This window comes from Lytechinus pictus, chromosome 11 (genome assembly GCF_037042905.1).
Source record: "Lytechinus pictus isolate F3 Inbred chromosome 11, Lp3.0, whole genome shotgun sequence".
Taxonomy (NCBI): Eukaryota; Metazoa; Echinodermata; class Echinoidea; order Temnopleuroida; family Toxopneustidae; genus Lytechinus; species Lytechinus pictus.
Genome location: NC_087255.1, coordinates 29,476,722 through 29,498,821, shown reverse-complemented (window position 1 = coordinate 29,498,821; position 22,100 = coordinate 29,476,722). Strand labels below are relative to the sequence as shown.

At 36.1% G+C, this 22,100-nt stretch overlaps 2 protein-coding genes across 2 annotated transcripts; both read left to right on the top strand.

Annotated features, from left to right (window-relative positions):
* Positions 1 to 284: 284 nt before the first annotated feature.
* Positions 285 to 5,306, top strand: LOC135156024 (uncharacterized). Its single transcript, XM_064106911.1, has 4 exons — positions 285 to 409; positions 1,342 to 1,475; positions 2,184 to 2,298; positions 3,423 to 5,306. The coding sequence occupies exons 2-4, from the start codon at positions 1,409 to 1,411 to the stop codon at positions 3,709 to 3,711; spliced, it is 471 nt and encodes a 156-aa protein (XP_063962981.1). The 5' UTR covers positions 285 to 409; positions 1,342 to 1,408; the 3' UTR covers positions 3,712 to 5,306.
* A 7,690-nt stretch (positions 5,307 to 12,996) lies between these two features.
* LOC129272095 (low-density lipoprotein receptor-related protein 4-like) lies at positions 12,997 to 21,914 on the top strand. Its single transcript, XM_064107085.1, has 8 exons — positions 12,997 to 13,063; positions 13,699 to 13,944; positions 14,381 to 14,543; positions 15,718 to 15,854; positions 16,306 to 16,596; positions 17,459 to 17,620; positions 19,244 to 19,352; positions 20,086 to 21,914. The coding sequence occupies exons 1-8, from the start codon at positions 12,997 to 12,999 to the stop codon at positions 20,507 to 20,509; spliced, it is 1,599 nt and encodes a 532-aa protein (XP_063963155.1). The 3' UTR covers positions 20,510 to 21,914.
* Positions 21,915 to 22,100: the final 186 nt, after the last annotated feature.

Below are 22,100 nucleotides of genomic sequence, written 5' to 3'. Positions count from 1 at the left end.
GTCGACCCTTTCCCTCGTACCACCGCCCTCGACCTTGAGTACTGTATAATGCGTTTGAAATTATTATTCAAATTGTAAACAATTTATCAATCATGGCAAATATGTTTTCTTGGTTTCGTGGTAATGCTAATTAACATGGAGGGACTGTTCGTCTAATAGATTACATGAAATTTTCATAAAACAACAAGGAAATAGATACGGTATGTAGAGATCCACACCGCATGACAAATATAGGCCTAAATCAACCTTTCAACTACAAAACGCATATCAAAATTAAGACAAGCGGAAAAGAAATGACTTTTTTATCAGGATCATTGTGATAAAGGAGAGAGGATTTACTTTTTATAAGAAGGAAGGTCCACTTTTTAAGTTTCCACTTTCAAGCACCATACTTTTTAAGGAGTACCATGTAAGTATAATTAGGATTTGCTATCAAGATAATATATACTGGCCCCAATCTTGTTTAATTACACCGAATAGGTTTACCTTGCATGCGTACCGGTCTATACCAGCCCAAATAGGCCTATTTGCTCAATGGAGTCCAATATATTCGACTGATTGGAAGTGGGAACTTATTAGAATCGGAATACTTTAAACATGTATAATAGGCTTAGCCTATCCAATGGGATGCGAATTATGTACATGGGATCAATTTATCCTCGGACCCGTTTCAAACTTATACAACTATGGCAACTTCACAATACTTATTGCTACCTACCATGTAAGTCTTGATCGTGATTCGTCATTAACGGGATGCTTGGCCCTATTGCCATGATAGTTACCATAATTCTAACTAAAATAATTTAATATTTAAGTTATGAAAGGAGAGGTTGATTGCATTATAATCAGTTATTGTGCAGATTTACGATGGTCTTGATATGGGGTTCCAGACAAAAAAAGACAACATGAAAGTTTGGAATTCGAGCCTCCGTACAGATGACCTTATACCATATGAGCAAGGCATCGCATTACACCAATTTATCAACTTAAAGTATCCTTTCTCTGATTGTGATGAATTGTAGGCCTATACAATCTGTTCTTGTCCATTCTTCCAAAGATCATTTGTTGAGCATAGCTGCCTCGTTTTCCAACTTTTCACTTCTCACAGTCTTGTGAAAACTCGATTGGATATGGTAGAGCCGATTATACGTATACAAGCTTTATTTCTGGACGGTAAAGACTTGAAATGTCTTTTTTGTGAGGGGCACCCTCTCACATTGAAATCCTACTCAATTCACTGAAATATTATTGCCCCGGTCTCTGTAATTCGTTTTTTTTCATACATGGAAAAGAAATAGTTTCCTGCCTTGCTTTCATTTGTTTCATTGCCTAACATTGTAGCGACCACGACTGATCATATTCACCGTCGCAACGTCCTTTCATCACCGTCATCATCCCGTTCTATCTGATGGCAACTTCCACCATGGATGCGATGACAACCCTTGAAACGACACCACTTGACGAAGGGACATCAGGTACATGATTCGTAAATATTGATCCCTGTTCATATTATATTTAGACTCCCCGTACAGGGGGCGTAAGATTTGCATTTAATAAAACGGTTACTTCGAGGAAAAATGCAACTCAAATAGTTGAGACGGGATCGGTGTGTGGGGCTTTAACTCGTCCAAATAAACATGTGTCATGCTTTGTATTGTTTTTTAATTCGATACCGATTATTTTTTTCAAATGTCACTAAAAGATAAGACATTTGTTTGTCCCACACTAATTCATGTCTTGCGTGGAAATCTTCCCACATAATTGTGCGATATTATACTCTCCACCATTCTCTATAAGAAATCGGAGGATATAATAGTAATGTATTCACTTTACTGGTCACCTGCTATAGAGAATAGGATATGATTATGATAAGGTAAGGGGTAGGGTGAACGAAAATATGAGAACCTTGCGGTATCTTCAAGATTGATTTTATTTGTCAGGAATAAGGTACATTATAACATTAAGTATCGAAATACTTTGACAGGATAGCCCATGAAAACCGACATGATTTATTTCCCAATGGCAATGAATGGGGTCCGTTTTTTTTTTTGACAAAGTGCACTTAATATGGAAATATATACAAACTACGACAAATCAGTCTTGACCACTAAACTAACAAGTAAAATTATACAGCATCAAAACATTTGTCTTTCGTTTCCTTTTGTTTCTTCAACCCAATAAAGGTGTTGGATCCCTTCCAAACTACATGCTTATCATCGTGTTGGCTGGTGGTGTCTCCATTGCCTTTCTTGCTGTCGTTCTTTTGATGGCAATTATAGGCGTATTCAAAACAAAAAGGTATGTAAGGGAATTGTTCACGTACCTCCTAATCTAACGTGTAAGTTACCATGTTTGATTTTGAATAAATTGCGAAGATTGCGCTTGATTTATGCTTTATTGATCGAGCGTTTCTCGTAGCAGGAATGGATGTAACATGCGTTCAACTGAAAATTTAAGTTTAAAGGGAAACTTGGGTTTGATTTGGGGACTTGTGCTCCATTAGTTATTACATGCAAGTTTCTTGCAACGTGCCATTAAAATTTATTTTCCTATATTAATCCCTAGTTGGATTCTCAGATCATAGACCTGTACAAAGAGATGGATGAACTAGATGTTCACTGTCAGTCTCAATCTGAATGACATTCTCTTCAAAGGTGTCTACTTTGATTCTATGATGGTCAACGTCAATTATAGATCATGACTTGAAAGAAACACTCCGTGATTATACATTGTACAAAACATACGCAGAAAATGATAAATCACTTTCATAGTGCAGTTCTGTTTTACGTGTTTAACATACTTGGGAAATAAGATGCACATTTCAAGATATTTAGTCTATATTGTGATTTATTGTTTATTATTCACAACCCCATTTTCCAAGATTCCTCCTAATATATCCTACTGAAAAAAAAAACACTATCCCACAGTGTGTGCCACGGTGTGTTCAGTGTGGAACACAATGTGAACACACCGTCACATTGTTAAATTTGAGCATTTTAACAGTGTGAATGAAATATCCACATAATGGACCATGTGAACATGGTGTGCACAGTCACAACGTCGAGGTGTCCACAGTGTGAAAATATCTTCACACTACAAAGATTGAGCATATTAACAGTATGAAAACTGCCCTGAACATGTTGTAAATGACAATTTTCTTTGCTTGCACCTCGCATGACATAGCTTACATCTATATTTAGGAGAGTATCGTATCACTTTCAAATTCCTTCCTTCCTGCATTGGCTTGGGTAGGTATGGGATAAAATGGGGGACAGGTTATTTTTACTTGATGTATAAAAAACCAATGGAATTTTGAGAAAATGTTTTAAAAACTAACACACACAAGACTTAAGGGGTAGGGATGGACCAATCTTCGTAAAGAAAATAAAATATAAGAACGATATTCTTTTCTTTAATTTCAGGAAAAGCGGCACTGCCAAAATTTCGAATACCGGAAACAACAGCGGTGAACCTGTTTCAGTTCAAGTCGAGCTAAGGACCAGTCCTTACCCAGAACCTGATAAACTGGAACAGAACCAGGACTACTTGCGGCCTCGTTCCTATCGTGAAGCAGAATACACTAACACAGGCGATATGACCCAGGTCATCCCCAGTGATCGAATGATGGCTCATGTTATGTATGAAAATATTGAGTTTGGCGATCTTGGGGCATTGTACCACAATGATCCGATTGGAACTCTCAGACACTAAACCGAACTTCTCAAGGAGCCACGAGCCTAATTACATCAGGAGGGCTAAAGATATTCGTTCGACCCAACCCATTCGAATTTTTTTAATTTGATATTGCTGATTGGTCAACGTGTATGAATATGATTCAAAATCTATCACTGATTCTAGAAATGGTAACTACTGAACTTCCTTTGCCCAAATTGGGAAGATATATCGATGATTTGGAACTATTTTTTGACTGGCGGAAGAATTGGGGCTATTTTACTGTTTCAGTTGATGAATTTGATGCCATCATAGTTATCTTCATAAATGGCAATTTATTTTTAAAATGAGCTGGCTACGATACCCTTCTCTGGTCAGACATGGAATGTCAGATATATATCCTATCCAAAGGTAGTAAACATTCGACCGTCTAATTTAATATTTATTTTTTATGAATTTTTCTTAAGTGCCATTTTAACACACAGGTCTATGGGGAATGTTTTACGCGCGTGACACCTCAAATAACTCTCCGAAAATCAGTTGAATTTTGCTTCCCTATAGTCACACATCTTAAATCACAACCGATTTCCACCGCATGATGGTATAAACCTTTCATCTCATTCCACTCTCACTTTGATCCAGGTTGGACGAGGATTTTTATTATGGGTCGAGCCAGGTATTTAAGGGTTCAGAATGATTTCATGTCAAGTTTAGTAAGTCAAGTCATTGTTATGTACTTGATATAAGTCGAATCATAGATAATTGTTTTGGGGTTCAGAATGGTTTCAAGTCGAGTGAAGTAAGCCAAGTCATTGAAGTGTAGAGTCCAAGTCGGGTTATTTGGGGTTTCGAGTAGAGTTGATAAAGTCAAGTCCTTGATTTCAAGTCGACGTACTAAGTGAATAAAGTCTTTGATAGAGATTGAGTCACGCTATTGAAATAAGATTAATTTTGAGTGTCGAGTCGAGTGGTTGAATGTTTTGGTGTATAGAGGTGGACTCGGGTTATTTAAGATTTGAGAATTATTTCCAGTCGAGTCGTATGGCCCTGGGAAGTGGGGGTGCTGTGTGTAATATTCTCCATAGGCAGTACCCCCAGGTATTCTGGAAAAATGTCACCCAATGACATTAATTCTCTATTGAATCCTCAATTTTTCTTTCTTTTCAAATTCCCAATTTGATCTGCATTTTGTAGTGAAAATCTTCTTCTTTTGTTTTTGCTTTTCAAATTTACATCAGAACCGTTGTCATTGATAAAGAGTTATGTGATGATATTTTGGGGGTCGTAATGGTTTCCAATGGAAGCCATCGACGGATCAAGTCATGTTGTTTGGGGTCGTGGAATGATTTCGAGTTTGAGTCGAAGTCAGGCTTTCGATATAGAAATCATGTCATATTACTTAGGTTTGGAATTATTTCGAGTCGAGTAAGTGAAATCATTAAAAATGGAAACCTTTAGACCGTGTCGGTCTACACCCACGTACTATCCAAAATTACACAATCAATATATACCCACACAATACGTCATATTATTTTACGGGATGTTTATTTTCTGATAAATGTTTAGATTGTTTCGCAAATAAAAATGAACATTCTTTTTATTATTTTCAATACAGGACTATGCCTTTCTAACACAGCTACTTCTCTGAGACTAAAAATTGTTGATAGTTTTATTGGTTATTTTTTGTTTTATGCACTGTTTTTGCTGAATCATATTCATCTTTACCACGAGCTCTTTGTAATCATAAACGGAAAATTAAGATAGTAGTGCGCGCGCACGTGTGCGTGTGTCAGATTCGATGGTTGTTGGTGGGTGTGACTGTGTATGTGTGTGTCATCGTGTATTTACGTTTTCGCCGATGTTGGATATTCTGCAACAAGATTTGGTATTCTAGCCCTTACAATGGCAAGGTCGCTCGATTAAATCCGCAACTCTCTCTTTCTCTCTCTCTTGGCTCAAATATTGAAGTGAAACTTTGAAAAATAAAGTCCAAGGGGCTGTTGCAAGAAAATATTTGCAATCAATCACAAATATTCTGTGGCAATACTACGATTGATTGATCACTTTTAACTATAGCAAATCAAGTCACACTACTTGTTTCATGGAGCATATTAGCAATCAATAGCAAATTTGCAATTAATAACATGGCATATGCTTAAATTTCGAGAAAAAAATAGACTTTCAACTGATCGCAAGTTTCTTGCAACGCCCCACAAGACTTGTAAACTGATTCAAAATCTGACGGATAATCTGTCTTAATTCAAAGTAAGTGGATGAAAAAGCCCCGGGAGGGGGGGGGGGGGGAGAGTTCGCGTAGCATAATACATATTCCCTGGCAAAAAGAAAAAAGTTACGATTTTGTATGCATAGTAATACATATACTGGGGCCCTTCTCACAAGTAAAATCATTGTTTTTTACTACAACAATTTATTCACAATTGAGTCTCTTCTATAATGCGAGGACTCTTAATCATCTGCTCTCGGTCCAACCATGGACAGAGTAGTAGGTCCATGGTCCAACGCATTTACCTTGCAAACCGAAATTGATACTGAAGTGACGTAGAAGCCAATGGGTCACTACCAAGTTTATCGATATTTTACTCACTACTCTGGTAAGTACTCCTAAGATCTTTCGAAAAGTGAAGGGGGGGGGGCGAAGAGAAAATAAATAACAGCATTAAAAAGAGATGTATAGGTCCTACATGGCAACTGTGGTGTAACTCTGTGAATAAGCTAATTCCATAGAGCAATAAAAGTAGGCTATCTTACCCCTCCCCCATCAAAATTCCCTGGCGCAGTCCCTATAGAAGCCCTAAAATTGGCGTTTGTTCGACCGCGATTCAATATGTCCATTATCATGATTATTATAGAAATTGAAAGCGATGATCATCTGCTTTACAAACCTGTTCTGTATAAACTAGGCGATGTTGCGAAATAATATTCAAACATTAAATTTAGTTTCGTGGCAAAGGGCAGTCTTGATCAAAGTTGTCAAAGCATGTCGGTGATTTATTGTGATTCACATTTTTTTGTTTACTGTGGTCGAGCATTTATTTGAGTGGAGTGGTTTGAAACAAATGCGGATATCATAATGTAAACAAGAAACTAGATAATGAACTAGATCTTTTGATAAGATAAAATATGGTTTATGTAAATAGATGTGGTTTTTATATTTACATCCCATAAAATCACAATATTACAAATATACATCGTTTCATACTTTTTCAAAACTATTTCTTAATCATCCATACTATAAGAGGTTTATGGACGCAATATATTGCAATAAACAGATGTGAATGCTGCTTGTTTGATTGATATGGTCCGGTTCAACTTGAAAATTTGTACTTAATGTGAGTATAACCTTTTTATACTATTTTTTTTTGGAGAGGAGGGGGCACTAAGACCTACTAGCAATTCTTCTTAATTTTATCAAATGATAATTGTGATTTTACTGTCGTTTTGCGATTGCTTGGGATCTGTAACCGTTCGATATCCCAGATAAATTACTCAAAGCATTATGAAAATTTTGTGCATAGGGCCTTTGCGATGACCAGTAATAATAGCATGCAAAATTCCGCATCATTTTCCTCAAAAACCCATTTATTTACCTGAATAAGTTTTCATAACTTACAAACATATACATAAAAACTGATAATAAACTATTCATAATATATATTCCTTTTATATTAACGTGGCTTGTTCTTTAAAGTATTTATCTAGTCATATTTCGTAGTGTTTTATAGCTTTTGGAGTAATGGTATCACCAGACCTCGATTTTGAATTCCCTTTATGTAACCATGATAGATACCATCATCAGTGGTCAGTAATGCTACAGTCACACCAGTGGCGTACCTAGGATTTTCCACATGGGGGGGGGGGCAAATTCGCCAAAAAAAAAGGCTTCAACCACAAATAAAGGATCTCGTCCGCCAACAATATTTTGACAAGCAGTCTTCAACCACAAATAAAGGATTACGTACCAGAAAAAAATTTGACAAGCAAAAAAAAAAAAAAAAGGTCTTCAAGAATCGTCATGGGGGCAGGGATATGTCCCTTGCATGGGTTGTGACTTGTCAGGGGGGCAGTCTGCCCCATCTGCCCCCCCCCCCCCCCGTAGGTACGCTAGTGAGTCACAACATGAACATTGTTTGCTGACGATTCGAACATTTTCTTTTCTCATGATAACGTAAACCAACTTGTAAGAATTGTAAACTCAGAACTTATACATGTCACTGACTGGATTAAGGCGAATAAACTATCACTTAACTTACAAAAGACGAATCTTATGCTTTTTAGTAACAGAATAAATAAAATACCTGATAACATAATTTTTGATAATACTGTTCTTGAAAATGTTTCAGAGACCAGATTTTTGGGGGTTACTATTGATAATAAGCTATCATGGAAACCACACATCAATAATATATGCAAAACAATTTCAAGAAACATCGGAATTATCAACAAACTCAAATATTCTCTCCCATCTCACACTTTACTTACACTGTATCATACATTAATATTACCATACATTAATTATGGCATTTTGGCATGGGGTTGTGCGATCCAAACACAATTACAAAGAATACTGTTGCTGCAGAAGAAGGATCTTAGAATAATTTTTCAAACCCAATTCAGATCACACACAGATATACTATTCTTCCAAAATAATATTCTTAAAGTGAGTGATTTATATCTTTTCCAACTCGCCCAATTTATGTATAAACTAAACAAAGATGATCTCCTAACAATTTTTTCAAATATGTTCTGTAAAAACTCCTCTATACACGATTACCCAACGAGACAACGTAATTGTTATCACCTACCCCCTACCCGTACTATATTAGCGAAAAACTCTTTTATCTTTTTTGGACCTGTGTATTGGAATTCCCTGCCCAACGACTTTAAAGAATCTACAAACCTTAATATTTTTAAACGGAAACTTAAAAAGATGCTCATTTGTCAATACTCCACACTTACAAGTCAAGCTAACACATAATCTAAACTAAAACTAATAATAACTTAACCTTTAACTACCAATAAATTTGTCAAACTTTACTTATAAAAAAAACAACAACACTACAACATGATACAATACATTACGACCTGTGCACCTGCCATGTTCCTCTTTTCATTTGCACTTTTTATTTGCACCGCCCTTATCTCCCTCTTTCTTTCCTTTGCCACTTTTCCCTCCCGATTATGATTTTGTAAGTACTTTTTTTTGTGTGTTACCACTGTAATTATTATTATTTGAATTACTTTCTCTTATTTTTGTTGTCGCTTATTCGTTTTATTTTGATATTTGTGGATTACTTGTTTTAAGTTTGTCTTCTGTGTCCGTCTCGATTTTTGTATAGAGTTGTATATATAGTTTGTTTATAATTTAGTATTGAAACTAAGTTTAGGGGCTTGCCTTCTCTACAAGCTTTTGCTTTTCTTGGCAAGTCCCTCCGTTCATTTCTTGTTTCTTTTCATTGATAAAATTACTGCAACAAGTTGTAGTTTTGTTTAATTTATATTCAACATTTGTTACGAAATTTCATTGATTTGTCTGTATTATCGATTATATTGAATATGTATTGTTTCTTTGATTATATTTTGAAAAAATTGTTGAACGGAAATAAAATCTAAATCTAAGTCGACTCCAAACCGACCGATAGTATGACTCCATGAATAGTGCATTGTTCTAAAATCAGTATCATCTGTGTGACTGCCGCATTGATGATATAACTTTATGCTGAATCCGCTTTTTGTAAATTGTTTTATCAACGAAATGTATTATATATGCACTCTTTAAAATATTGGGTAAAAATGCTCCATGAGGGTAATTATGTGTTCAACCAACTTTGGGCATTTCTTTGGGGCATTTTTTTATTTATCCAGTGTGATGACAATTTTGTCCATTCTAAAGTAAATGCTGCTTATTTTTCAACCTTACTGGACAATATGCTTCCCGCATTGGGTAAAATACTGCCCCAAATTGGTTGGACACATAATTACCCTCGTGCTGATTAAAATTTTACCCAATATTTTTTACAGTGTATACTGTATACATATTGTTAGTTTTTTTAAGAAATTGTATTATTGATACCCTTGGACCTATATGAGACCCATGATATAATGACAACATTATATTATTTGAATTGAACTCCGATTGATATAACTAAAAAAAAAATGGCCCACTGAACTTTGTTATTTTATATTTCAGAATTTAAGAATGTAAGGTATGTGACCTTCTCTCTCTTTAGTCAAAATTATAATGCAAAATATCGCATGATCTCTATTACGGATAACTTATCAACACGATTTATTGTGTTTTTTTTGTGTGTGTGTGTGTGGTTGGGTGAAATTGTATCTGTGGATTCATGGTCCAATAGTTTCGCAAATAATGTTTTTTTAATTATTTTTTAAAAAGAAAGTTTCAACAAACGAGGAAATCCAAATTATTCAACCTTGGACAATATTTGCATTCAGTGTGACCGAACGTGACAATGGTGTAAATCCATTCAGAGCAAGGGGGGTGGGGGTGATAGCAATATATTCACCTGAATAATCAAAATTTTGGGTACACCCCCACACCAAGAGCTATGTATACGTGGGTACATAACCGTGTACATAATACTGTTATCTTTCTCATAAAGGCCTATACGATTTTTTTTTTCGATGGCTATATTGGAATAGGTTTTTTGTGATATAAAGTAAGGAATTACAGTTAATAACAATATGCGAGCGAGCGAAGCGAACGAGCAAATTTTCAGTAGTTGGAAGACGAGATGGTGTCCAAAAACCTCTTTCAAGTGGTATGTAATATTATCACTTCACGGGCAATGTATACGTAGGTATATACTGTAAATGTGTACATTATACTACCATCTTTCAGTTCAAGGCCTATCACGATTTTTTCGATGGCTATATTGTTAATGTGTATATTGTACTACCATCTTTCAGTTAGAGGCCTATCATGATTTTTTACAGTAGATATCAATATATGCGAGCAAACGAAACCATCAAGTAAATTTTCAGTAGTTGGAAGACAAAATGATGTCCAAAGCCCTCTTTCGGTGGTGTGTAATTATCACATATTTGGCAATGTCGGATGTGTATATACTGTAAAAGTGTTCACTGTACTACCATCTTTCAGTCAAAGGTCTATCACGATTTTTTTTCCGATGGCTATATTGTAATGGATTTGTAGAGATTTAAGTAAAGAATTGCAGTTAATATCAATATGCGAGTGAGTGATGCGAGCGAGCAAATTTTCAATAGTTAGAAACAGAATTGGTGCCAAAATCGTATTTCAAGTGTGTGCAATCATTGGAGAAATGCAGCGAGGGAACGTAATGAGCGAGTCTTGAAAAGGTTGCTTCAGTCGTTAAAAAAGATGTGAATACATTACAGAGGATTATAAAGGTAATTAATCAATAAATTAAACTCTAGAAGAAAAGGAAATATAATGAGCAAAAAATTATTAAACAGTCCATATTTTGTCCAATGAAACTCATTTGCTCACTGGTTAAAGGTGAGATAAGAATGAAAATGGGGATCTGATTATCGGGATTAAGGGTGCTTTATTAAACTGATTATAGGCCACCACCTATGGCATGCATAGGGTGCCATCACAGGCCAAACTGTAAACTTCTAAAAATGTGAAAATGGCAAAGGAAGCAAATTAAAAGTAAAATATTGCAGAAAGGAAAGATTTTGAATAATCTTTAAGATTATTGGGTGATGATGCAACATTCATTATTTTGAACAGATTTCATATTTGAAATATTTATTACATTGTTGTGAATTAAATTCTCCTATAAACGGATGAAAGTGTGTGGGAAATATTGCTGTATTAATTAACTTGCTTCTGTGTTTCATTAACGGAATGTTGGTCAATGTCATTAGTAACTCATGGTATATACACTTAACTTAAACTATATGGTTTTTGTATATTTTTTGTATCAAATATCTTCCCCTTCCACAAAGATGCTAGGATAATATGACCCTTGCCTCCCCCCCCCCCCCCCCCCACATTCACGCCAGTGTATTAACTCAACGGAAGATTTGATTGGCTTATGATCATTTGAAGTAATATAAGTTATAACTATATTTAAAGGTATTTGGTATCATATGATTCATAAATGGACGTATTATAACCATACTCTCATGATAGAGGGATTTTGCAATAAGCTAAACGTAGGACTATGCCATGGCTTAAATTTTGTAAGATTAGATTGAGCACCGGAGCGGGGCGACAGCGAGAGAAATTTTGAATTCTTTGAACGCGGTATTTGGCAAGTTTAAGCACTTTAACCGCATTTAAAGGTCAAGTCCACCTCAGAAGAATGTTGATTTTAATAGATAGAAAAAATCAAACTAGCATAATGCTGAAAATTTCATCAAAATCGGATGTAAAATAAGGAAGTTATGACATTTTAAAGTTTCGCTTATTTTTCACAAAACAGTTATATGCACATCTCAATGACATGCGAATGAGAGTCGATGTCCCTCACTCACTATTTCTTTTGTTTTTTATTTTTGAATTACAGAATATTTCAATTTTTACAGATTTAACAATAAGGACCAACTTCACAGAACCATAAAATATTAAGGCGATGGGAATTCCACTTGTTCAGGGTGGAATGAAACTTTTGTTTTAAGGACAATGAGGAGAAAATGGGAATGAATCATATTTCACATAATGAAATACAAAAGAAATAGTGAGTGAGTGATGTCATCAGTCCCCTCATTTGCATACCGACCAGAATGTACATAGAACTGTTTTGTGAAATTAAGCGAAACTTTAAAATGTCATAACTTTCTTATTTTACACCCGATTTTGATGAAATTTTCAGTGTTATGCTCGTTGGATTTTTCTCTTTTTATTCAAATCAACCTTTCGTTGGGGTGGACTTGTCCTTTAAAGATAAATCCACGCATCATTCGGTGATTAAAAAAATAACGTTTCTGTCTTGAAAAGTGTGGGGTGATTGTACATGCTACACCTCTTCTCCGAAAAGTAGGGAATATCCCCAACCCTTTCCCCTCCCAGATTTAGACGGAAGCGATAGTTGGGCAAAGTAATATTATACCAAATTGTGGATTAATAATCATTATGGTATTACAACGTAATCAACGTAATGGTAGTGACACCAAGTGAATATAAAACCATGTTGTTGTGTGAGTAAATGATGCGATTTCAATAATCGTCTGATATTCATTCTTTAAAAAAAAATAATAATAATGGAAAATTACTTCCATTGACTTGTCATGGGTTTGCGATGATAATTTTAATTTCCATAATTTGATTCACAGGTATTTAATTTCATCTCAAAGATGAGGTTCATAACCACTGCTCTAGTCTTCGCAGTTCCAGGATTTTTCAAAATCTGCACTTATGGAGGTATATATAAGTTTCATTTAACATTGTTTATAAGTTCAATCTGTATTTAAAAAAAATACAAAGGATTATCCAATATTGTGTTAAAGGAAGCAAGCTCACATACACTCTAAAAAATATTGGGTAAAAGTGCTCCATGAGGGTAATTATGTATGTGTCCAACCAACATTGGGCATTTCTTTTGGGCATTTTTATTTATCCAGTGTGATGAAAATGTTGCCCATTCTAAAGTAATTGCTGCTTATTTTTTAACCTTACTGGACAATATACTTTCCGCATTGGGTAAAATACTGCCCCAAATTGGTTGGACACATCATTACCCTCGTGGTGGTATACATTTTACCCAATATATTTTTTTTTACAGTGTATTAGGTATTTGGGTAAATTTAAAAAAGCCAGTGTTTCTGTAAATTTCATGTAAATTTAATGCTATGTGAAAATAAAACTAAACATTAAAGTACCTATGCATATTTATGCTTACTTGAATTTTCTCATGTGCAGGAGCTCATGTGGGTTCAGTTGCCCTTTTTAGATCAAATGTCCTCGGCGAAGTTAATAAAGTATCTTCGATGATTTCTTGTCGAAATGATATACCGTAACCGGTTGATTTCAAATTTATGTTTTTACCTTATTTCCAGCTGAAATGTTCGTCGCTGATCCAGGGATGGGGAGTCAGGCGATATACGTGGGTGTTTCCGATGAAAACGGGTCTTTTGCTGAAACAGACTTTAAAGCTCTGCCTTTGGACAACCTGATGTTGCCATGGGCAGTCGCCTTTGACAATAGATCAAGGACTGTCTTCTGGTCAGATGGTGTTCTTGACGCCATCCTAAGAGCGAATATTGATGGTACTGATCAGAGAATCATAGTGGAAGAATTAGGATGTAAGTGAATTTGCCTGATGGAGAAACATAATTGCCTCAAATCGTGACCAGGACATTTTGTCCTAATTTTACAAATTTGATTGTATTTGATATCAAGACAAGATATTTCCCAAGTTTTGCATAAAATTATAATGAGGAATCCGTCAAATTTCGGCGTACGATATTTGCAGATACTATACAGGCAAATTTGTGCAACTTATAAAATACGCGATATTTAAACACAACTATCTATCTAGGCCTATAGATTATGGTGATAGGATATAAGACGTCGTGCTCTAATCAACTATCGTGTTCTGAATTCATACTTCATGTAGTAAGAAGTATTATGTCATTTTCTTTTAAATAATAATTTTCCAACGTCAATGTTTTTTAATGATAAATTCTACCCTGCTAATATATGACAGTTGGAAAATGCATTTCCATATTTTTGTCGCAGATCCTGCTGGTCTGGCCATTGACACGATGAACGACAGAATTTACTGGACAGACTATGAACTTGATGTGGTAGGATCTTCAACCCTTAACGGCACTGACAGAACTGTATTGGTCAATAGTGGATTAACGAGGCCGGAAGGTATCACAGTGTCCACGAGAAACAAGTGAGGGAATTAGAGGCTGTTCTCACTCAGTTCCTTAAACTAGTTTAGTGGAAACTAGTTTAGTGGAAACTAGTTTAACGCTAAGTGAGAACGGTCGAAGCGCTCTTGGAAGCGCTCTTCCAAACCAGTTTGGAAGACCACCTCGCGATGTAGTTTTCAAGATCGCTTCGCATCGGAAAAGTGGTTTTAGCGTAAGTGAGGACACAACCGTTCTTCGGGAAGCGATCTTCGCACATTTTGAGCGCGCTACTCCACACGACAGGTGTAGAATGCCTATGCTGCGGTTTCGAATTTCGCGCGAAACGTGTCTCCCCACTGAGAGCGTTTCCATAGCAACAAGAGCGCTATACGTGAAGTGATTTTGAAAACCACTTTCGTGTGATCAAGTGAGAACGCTAGCAAAGCGATCTTCCAAACTGGCTTTCTGAACCGGTTCCCAGTAAACTAGTTTTAGGAACGTAGTGAGAACAGCCTCTTATACACAATCCTTGTCTGAACTTTCATTGCCTCGGACATGTCGGATGTTTATTCACTTTCAACTAAATCAAGCAATATCATCCTGCCTCGTTTGAGCTGTCTTCGCTGGGGAACATTATGTTAATGAAAAAAAAAGTTTTCCGTTTTATCACCATGTATGTTGTTACCATAGAAACCGGTAAAAGTGAATCTGCATATGCTTTGTAGTTAACACGCTTTCGATTGGTATCTAATTTAATGATTTCCTTTTTTCTTTCCTAAATCAAATGGGGCCTTTAATTATTGTAAGCTGGATCAGAATATTGTTTCATAATTATGCCATTAGGCTATGAAATGTATGGTTCGAATATTATTTTTAATACAAATATATCACATGGGGGAGGCTTTTGGCAAGAAATTATGTTATTGTTGCCTCTTTTCACGATATGACAAATATCCGCCCTTCCTTTTTTCCAATTCGCGATTCATGCTCCAACCTTTCCCTTGTGGCCTCTTACTCATTCCGTTGTTTTTTTTCCGCCAACATTCGGCAGTTTCATATATTATTTTCATTTATTTATTTATTGATTGATTGATTGATTCATTCATTCAATCATTCGTTTGTTTATTCAATCATTCCTTAATTCGTCCATCCATCCATCTATTCAATCATTCAGTCATTCATCCATTCATTCATATATTTATTTGTTTTATACAGCCTTCTATTTTGGGCTGATCGGGGTGACAATAACAATCCTAGGAAAATTGAGCGTGTCAATACCACAGGCAGCCAACGCATGACGATCGTTTCAAATGAGCTGAATTATCCGACTGCAGTTTCCCTCAACCACGATGGTAATAAGGCATTTTTATGTTGTTAATTAAACTTAATGTGGATTTTAAAAAAATACAACAACGCGACGACAGAACAGATTATCACAATAATGCTGTAACTATATATTTTTTGTTCATGTAATTTCAATAGTACAGTGTACATTCATGAATTTGTTCTATGTTACACGGTTATTGCAGCAATAATTTATCCTATATTGTCATCTTACTTATACCAAGAAGAAAACTCGCACTAATATAAAAAGATAAGAGAAGTTATAACATCCAACTATTATTAATACACATGCAAAGTTTTGAATGCCAATAATGTACACACAGAAGAGGTGTAGTGTGGATAGAACTGTATTCTGCTCAGACAACTTTTAATGTCAAATTCAAATTTAATGTAACATTCCATTTTTGTCAATTCTACCTTGACGATTTTAAGACATGTTATATGTTTTCTTCTTTTTAGAGGATCGTTTGTACTGGGCAGACTTTGGGCGAGGGCGTGTGGAGTCTGTAACTATTAATGGTAAAGACCGTAGGGAACACGTTACCAAGGTGCAAGGCTTCTCCTTCATCAAACCTTACGGCCTCGCGCTCCTTGGAAGGGAAGATAAGATATTCTACTCTGATAATACTCAGTCGGTCATCTTAGAAATCGACAAGTCGCGAAGAAGTGAACAAACAGAAATAACGATCCAAGGCAACGAAGTTCAATTTCGGGATCTGAGGCATATCTTTATTAGCGAATTTTCGGAAGGTATCTATAATGGCTGTCGATCATATATTTTGCTTATTTTTATATCATTTTATCTGCCAGGCGTACTCTGACAAGATAGCCCATTAGAGTCGAGATATCCAGTGATGTATTAAAAGCACGCACATGTTATAATCTTACTATAATACAAGTATATATTATCGCCAATCAGGATGAATAGTGATATCAGGGGAGCGTTTCATCAACATTTTTGTCCGACAAGTTGTCAGATCTGACATCTTTCCTTGATTCTGATTGGCTGAGAGGTACTGTTACTATGGTAATTGTCGGATAAACCAGAACTTGTCGGATAAAGTCCCTTCATGAAACCCAGTACAGGAGCCGGTGACGATCAGTAACATGTCATTCAGAAGTATCTCCATTGGCTACTAGAATGCTCCTCTTCGATAGCATTGTAACCATGGTAATGCAATCTACGTTGTGTCTTAATCTTCTAGTCGCGTCGTCTATTGTGCCACTTTGTAATTTCCAGCAATACTTCATCGTCACTTATCCGCAGCACAAAGAAGATTAGTCCAGGTTGGACGTCGATATATGGAAGATATCTTCCTAAATAATGTGACTCTTAAATTGCCCAACCCAGTGCCAATCCTTTACGTTATCCTTGGGAATAAGGTGGCTTCCGTATATTAAGGTCCAATCTGATAAAAAGGATGTCTGGATTGGAGAAAGATCTCGAGTGTTGACAATAATCATAATAAGCGAACATTGGGTTTCTTAGCAATCTTGATTACTGATATGCAGTACCGTTTGATGGCTATTTTCTCTAAGACACGTTTCTTGATTTCAGATTTCATTTCAAATTTTAATTATGTAGTTTGTTTTAATCCCTCATCCACGATAGTCATCTGTGATCCAGATTCCAAGTCTGCACCCCAGCAAGCGCCGTGTCCATCAACCGCAGATTCGATGACAACTACCACGACCGTCGTTCAAGATTCCACCAATCACACGACAATAGCCGGGTCCTCTTCGATGTCTACAACGATTAACTCTACGACAGCAGGTAGGTCTTTATGACTGGATCATGCTGGCTGTTCAAAGAAATATTTACCGGGCCGGGGGGGGGGGGGGCAATACACGTAAACATTTTCTTAGAAACTAAAAAAGCGAGAGTGAAGCAACCGAGCTTGTCATGGGGGAGCTTTTGCATTTTCCACAGTGGAATTGAACATTTTCGTGCATACTTTTTGTAAAAATTGTCATTAGAATGTTAGTGTGACCCCCCCCCCTCTGCTGCGTACGGTCATGGACTGGATCATGGAGGTACTCCCCGCGGAGCCTGGAGATAATTATAAAGGGTAGGCGTTTCCTACCCCCCCCCCCCCTCCGAAATTTTGAAAACTTGCATTGAAAAAAATGTACTTAGGAAAATTCACTAAACAGCTAAAAGGGTGCTAGAAATTTCGCTTTAGAAATTGCGCCCTTAGACAAGCTCGGCGTCCTTGCTCCCTCGCTTTCGAGTTTCTTCGATTATTTGAATGATTCTTGCTCATAACCCGCCTGATCCAAAGAAAAAAAAATTTGCGTACTGCCGTGCATTGATGCGTTTTGGGGGAAGAAACAGTGTTTTGGAATTATTCAAATATACAATTAGAAAGGGTGTTATGGTTTAAAATGAATTTCTTCAATTGCAAGCCTTTCGAGAACGCAGCCACTGTACATGTACGCAGTCTTTCGCATAATATTAATAATAATCCGCTTTTATATAGCGCTTAATACATCACGACGTGTCTAAGCGCTTTACATATATTACCCCGGTCATCGGATTCAATCAGTCATTCCCGCACACAATGTGTGCACATCCTCCACTCCCTGTGGAGTATTCCAGTCAGTCGCCGGTGAGGCGCACACAGTACTGGACAAGCTACAATGACTTTCACATCCTATCGGGTACCCATTTAGCCCCTGGGTCGAGAGTGGCAAACTGTGGATTAACGCCTTGCCAAAGGACACCAGACCGAGGTGGAATTCGAACACACGACCCTCTGTTTACAAGGCGAGAATCAGAACCACTACACCACGGCTCCTCCGCATCAGACGTATTGCTGATTCTTTGCGTATATAATAACGGCACATCAGACTCGTAAAGGCAAAGACAGAAGCTGCAGGGTCCGTCTGACTAGACTATAGACTAGCATTTCGAACGATTATCAGGGGCGGATCCAGGATTTACCAAGGAGGTTGCAGTACTGTTTAAAAGAAAGAAAGATGGATATTTCTTTCAAGAAAAATTTGACAAGCAAAAATTGCAAGACATTTTCCACTCGATTTATAATGGCTCTCAAATGCGCGGGGGGGGGGGGGGGGGTATTCACAGGCCGGATATGCCCCTACCGCCGGTATCCGCCACATACGATTATAAATGAAACTTAAATGCTATTAAGACCCAGTCGAAAATTAATCCAAACGTGCTTCTCAAATGTTGATTAAATTATTTGGACAGGAGTCCGTTCCATGCTTAATCTTCTAATTGTTATAACTATTTTATTCCCTATATTGGTTCATTTCTTTTGATTACAACTTTCTTAGTTTGATTTGGAAAGATTAAAGTACCGCTAGTGATCCTTTCGGATGTTCACGATCGATTTTTGCCCAAACCAAAATATAATTATTTTATATTACATAGATGGCAACCAGAATCTACCACAATCGATGTTTATCATCGTTATCTCAGGAGGTTCAATAATTGGAGTTCTAATCATCATCTTGATAATAACTATTGGAATTAAAATAAGGTAAGATGACTTATTGGTACATGCCTATACGCTGAAGAAGGAAAAGAAGAAGGAAAAGATGAAGAAAAAAAATAAGAAGAAAATTAAGGGAAAAGTGTGTATAGTAGTAGTAGAAGTAGTAGTAGAAATAGTAGTAGTAGCAGGAGTAGTATTAGTAGTAGTAGAAGTAATAGTAGTGTAGCAGCAGCAGTAGGAGTAATAGAAGTAGTAGTAGTAGTGTAGCAGCAGCAGCAGCAGTAGTAGTAGTAGAAGTGTAGCAGCAGCAGCAGTAGTAGGAGAAGATGAAGAAAAAAAATAAGAAAAGGGGAAATGTATATAGTAGTAGTAGTAGCAGGAGTAGTAGTAGAAGTGTAGCAGCAGCAGCAGTAGTAGGAGAAGATGAAGAAAAAAAATAAGAAAAGGGGAAATGTATATAGTAGTAGTAGTATTAGTAGGAGTAGTAGAAGTAGTAGAAGAAGAGGAATGAGGAGGGGAAGAAGAAAAAGAAGAAGTATAGTCGGAAAGGAAGAAGGAAAAGGATGGGTAGAAGAACAAGATGAAGACAAAAAAAAAGAGGGACAGAGAAAGGGTTATTAAAAAGTATTTATTGGGAGAAATTGGCAAAGAGGAAGACAAGTTTTAAGGTTTATAGGGGGGATGAACAGTAAAAAAGAATCGCGGATTCTAAATAAAAGAAAAATACTAAACAACAGAGTTCAAATCATTACGGTATATTGTATCATTCTATTGCCAGTCGAGATAGATCTCCATCGGTTGAGTCAACAAAGTCTTCTAATGTCGCCCTTCCTGGTCGTCTACCATCCTACCTCGAGCCAGATCCAATAAGAACGAACATCAATCAAACTCCATCTACCGAGAGGTCTACTGTTCTTCCAGGGCGTCTGCCATCCTCCCTTGAGCTAAATCGTGTCCAGTCAAACCCTGAAATGCCTCCATCACATGTATATGAAACAACAGATGGCTTTGGACTATACGAAAACACCACTGATGTTGATGGCGCCTTCAGTGAAACACCTGTGATAGGAGATTCCTCGGGATATACAGAGCCGTACCCTTATGCATATCCGTACTTGGATCGACCGGGATTACAACAAACGGAGCCCCCTCCAACATATTTAAACGGAAGTGTTTGGGTACCTGGGCAAATTCGTCGTTGATGAGTAATATCTTATCTTGACGATTTCTTCCCCTTAGAATTGTCAATATTTATCTATTTCGATTCTTAGCTAGTGGATATTTCAGATCAATATTTTATTTTATAAGACCAATTCTATCCTTAATTTTTCAGTTTTGTCGTTTTCTGGATTGCCTTTTCGTAGTAATATTGACTTATACTTTTCTTTTGTATTGTTCTGTCAATGGATTTTTGGGGGGTGTTTCGGTAATTTCAAGTAATGTGGTTGTTTTCTCTGTTGGTGACTATCATACTACACTGTTAGAAAAAAAACAGAAGATTTTACAAAAGAAACAAAAACAGATTTTACAGAAAGAAGTAACCAAATCATTCTGTAAATATTTAAAACAGCAAAGATTTTATACAGTTATAAAATTTTACAGAACAGGTCTGAGTTAAAAAGAGGGAAAACAGTTTTATAACAATAAATTTGTTAGGTTACATACACCAAATATCTATTTTCTGTCATTTTACACAAATGCATGTAATATTACGCAGTGCAGTAAGATTACACATGTTCTCGGGACTCTGCTGCAGGAATTTTTGTTTTTTAAGTAGAAATTTTCTAACAGTGTAGTTTTCCTTTCCTTGTTATGTTCCCGACTTCCGTTTCGTTAAAACCCCACCTAACACAAGAATTGTAATCAAGTGGGTCTTTCCATTTCCACGCGATATGGAGCACTTAAAAAAGAAGATTTTATTGATTGTATATTTACAGATATGCTAGCATGCTTATTTCAATAGCGACGATTGCACAGTATTTATAATACTGCTTTAATCATATTGACTTACTTTACTTGACTGTATTTGTTGTTGAAACTGGATGCATATGAAATGAAATACTAATACATAATATAATTGTACATAAATAAATTACTTACTATATCACATCTACGGTCATTGGAATTCGCGTCGTCAGATCGTACTAAACATAAAGCAATTTGTACATGTCATACATATTCAGTCAATTTTGGATGTCGAATATAGCATTGAATACTGTATTCATTCAACATGCATCTGTTCATATTCAACCAATTTTACTGTGTGTGTGTGTATAATCTACTAGTGGTATTGAGCTGTGTAAGAAAATATCATATTTCATTATCTGTAAATATTCATGTATATATTTTTTTTAAAACCGACGTTTCAATGTATTGAATCATGTTGAATGTATAAAGGCAAGTTTATGAATTGTTCAATATTTTGTACGATACTGTTTAAAGTATGATATAATTTATACTCGGGGCTAAACCTCGATTGTCATGTTGCTATCGTATAAGGTCTTAGTAGATAATGTTTGTAAATATGTGTTATAATCAGCTATTATAATCATAATAATGATTGCATGGACCATACAGAGAGATTTGGTAATAAACCCAATTCAAATCAAATCCAACTTTGTTTATTGTTTATTTCCTTTTAAAAAGCATTACAAGCAAAGTCAACTGGGGGAAAAGGCCATCATTAATAACGAGGGGTAGAATATATAGACAAGTATGATAAAAAACACGTGTTTTTGCAATATTTTATTCATACTTCACTGTTCTAAATATAGAGACAGATTAAGAACGACC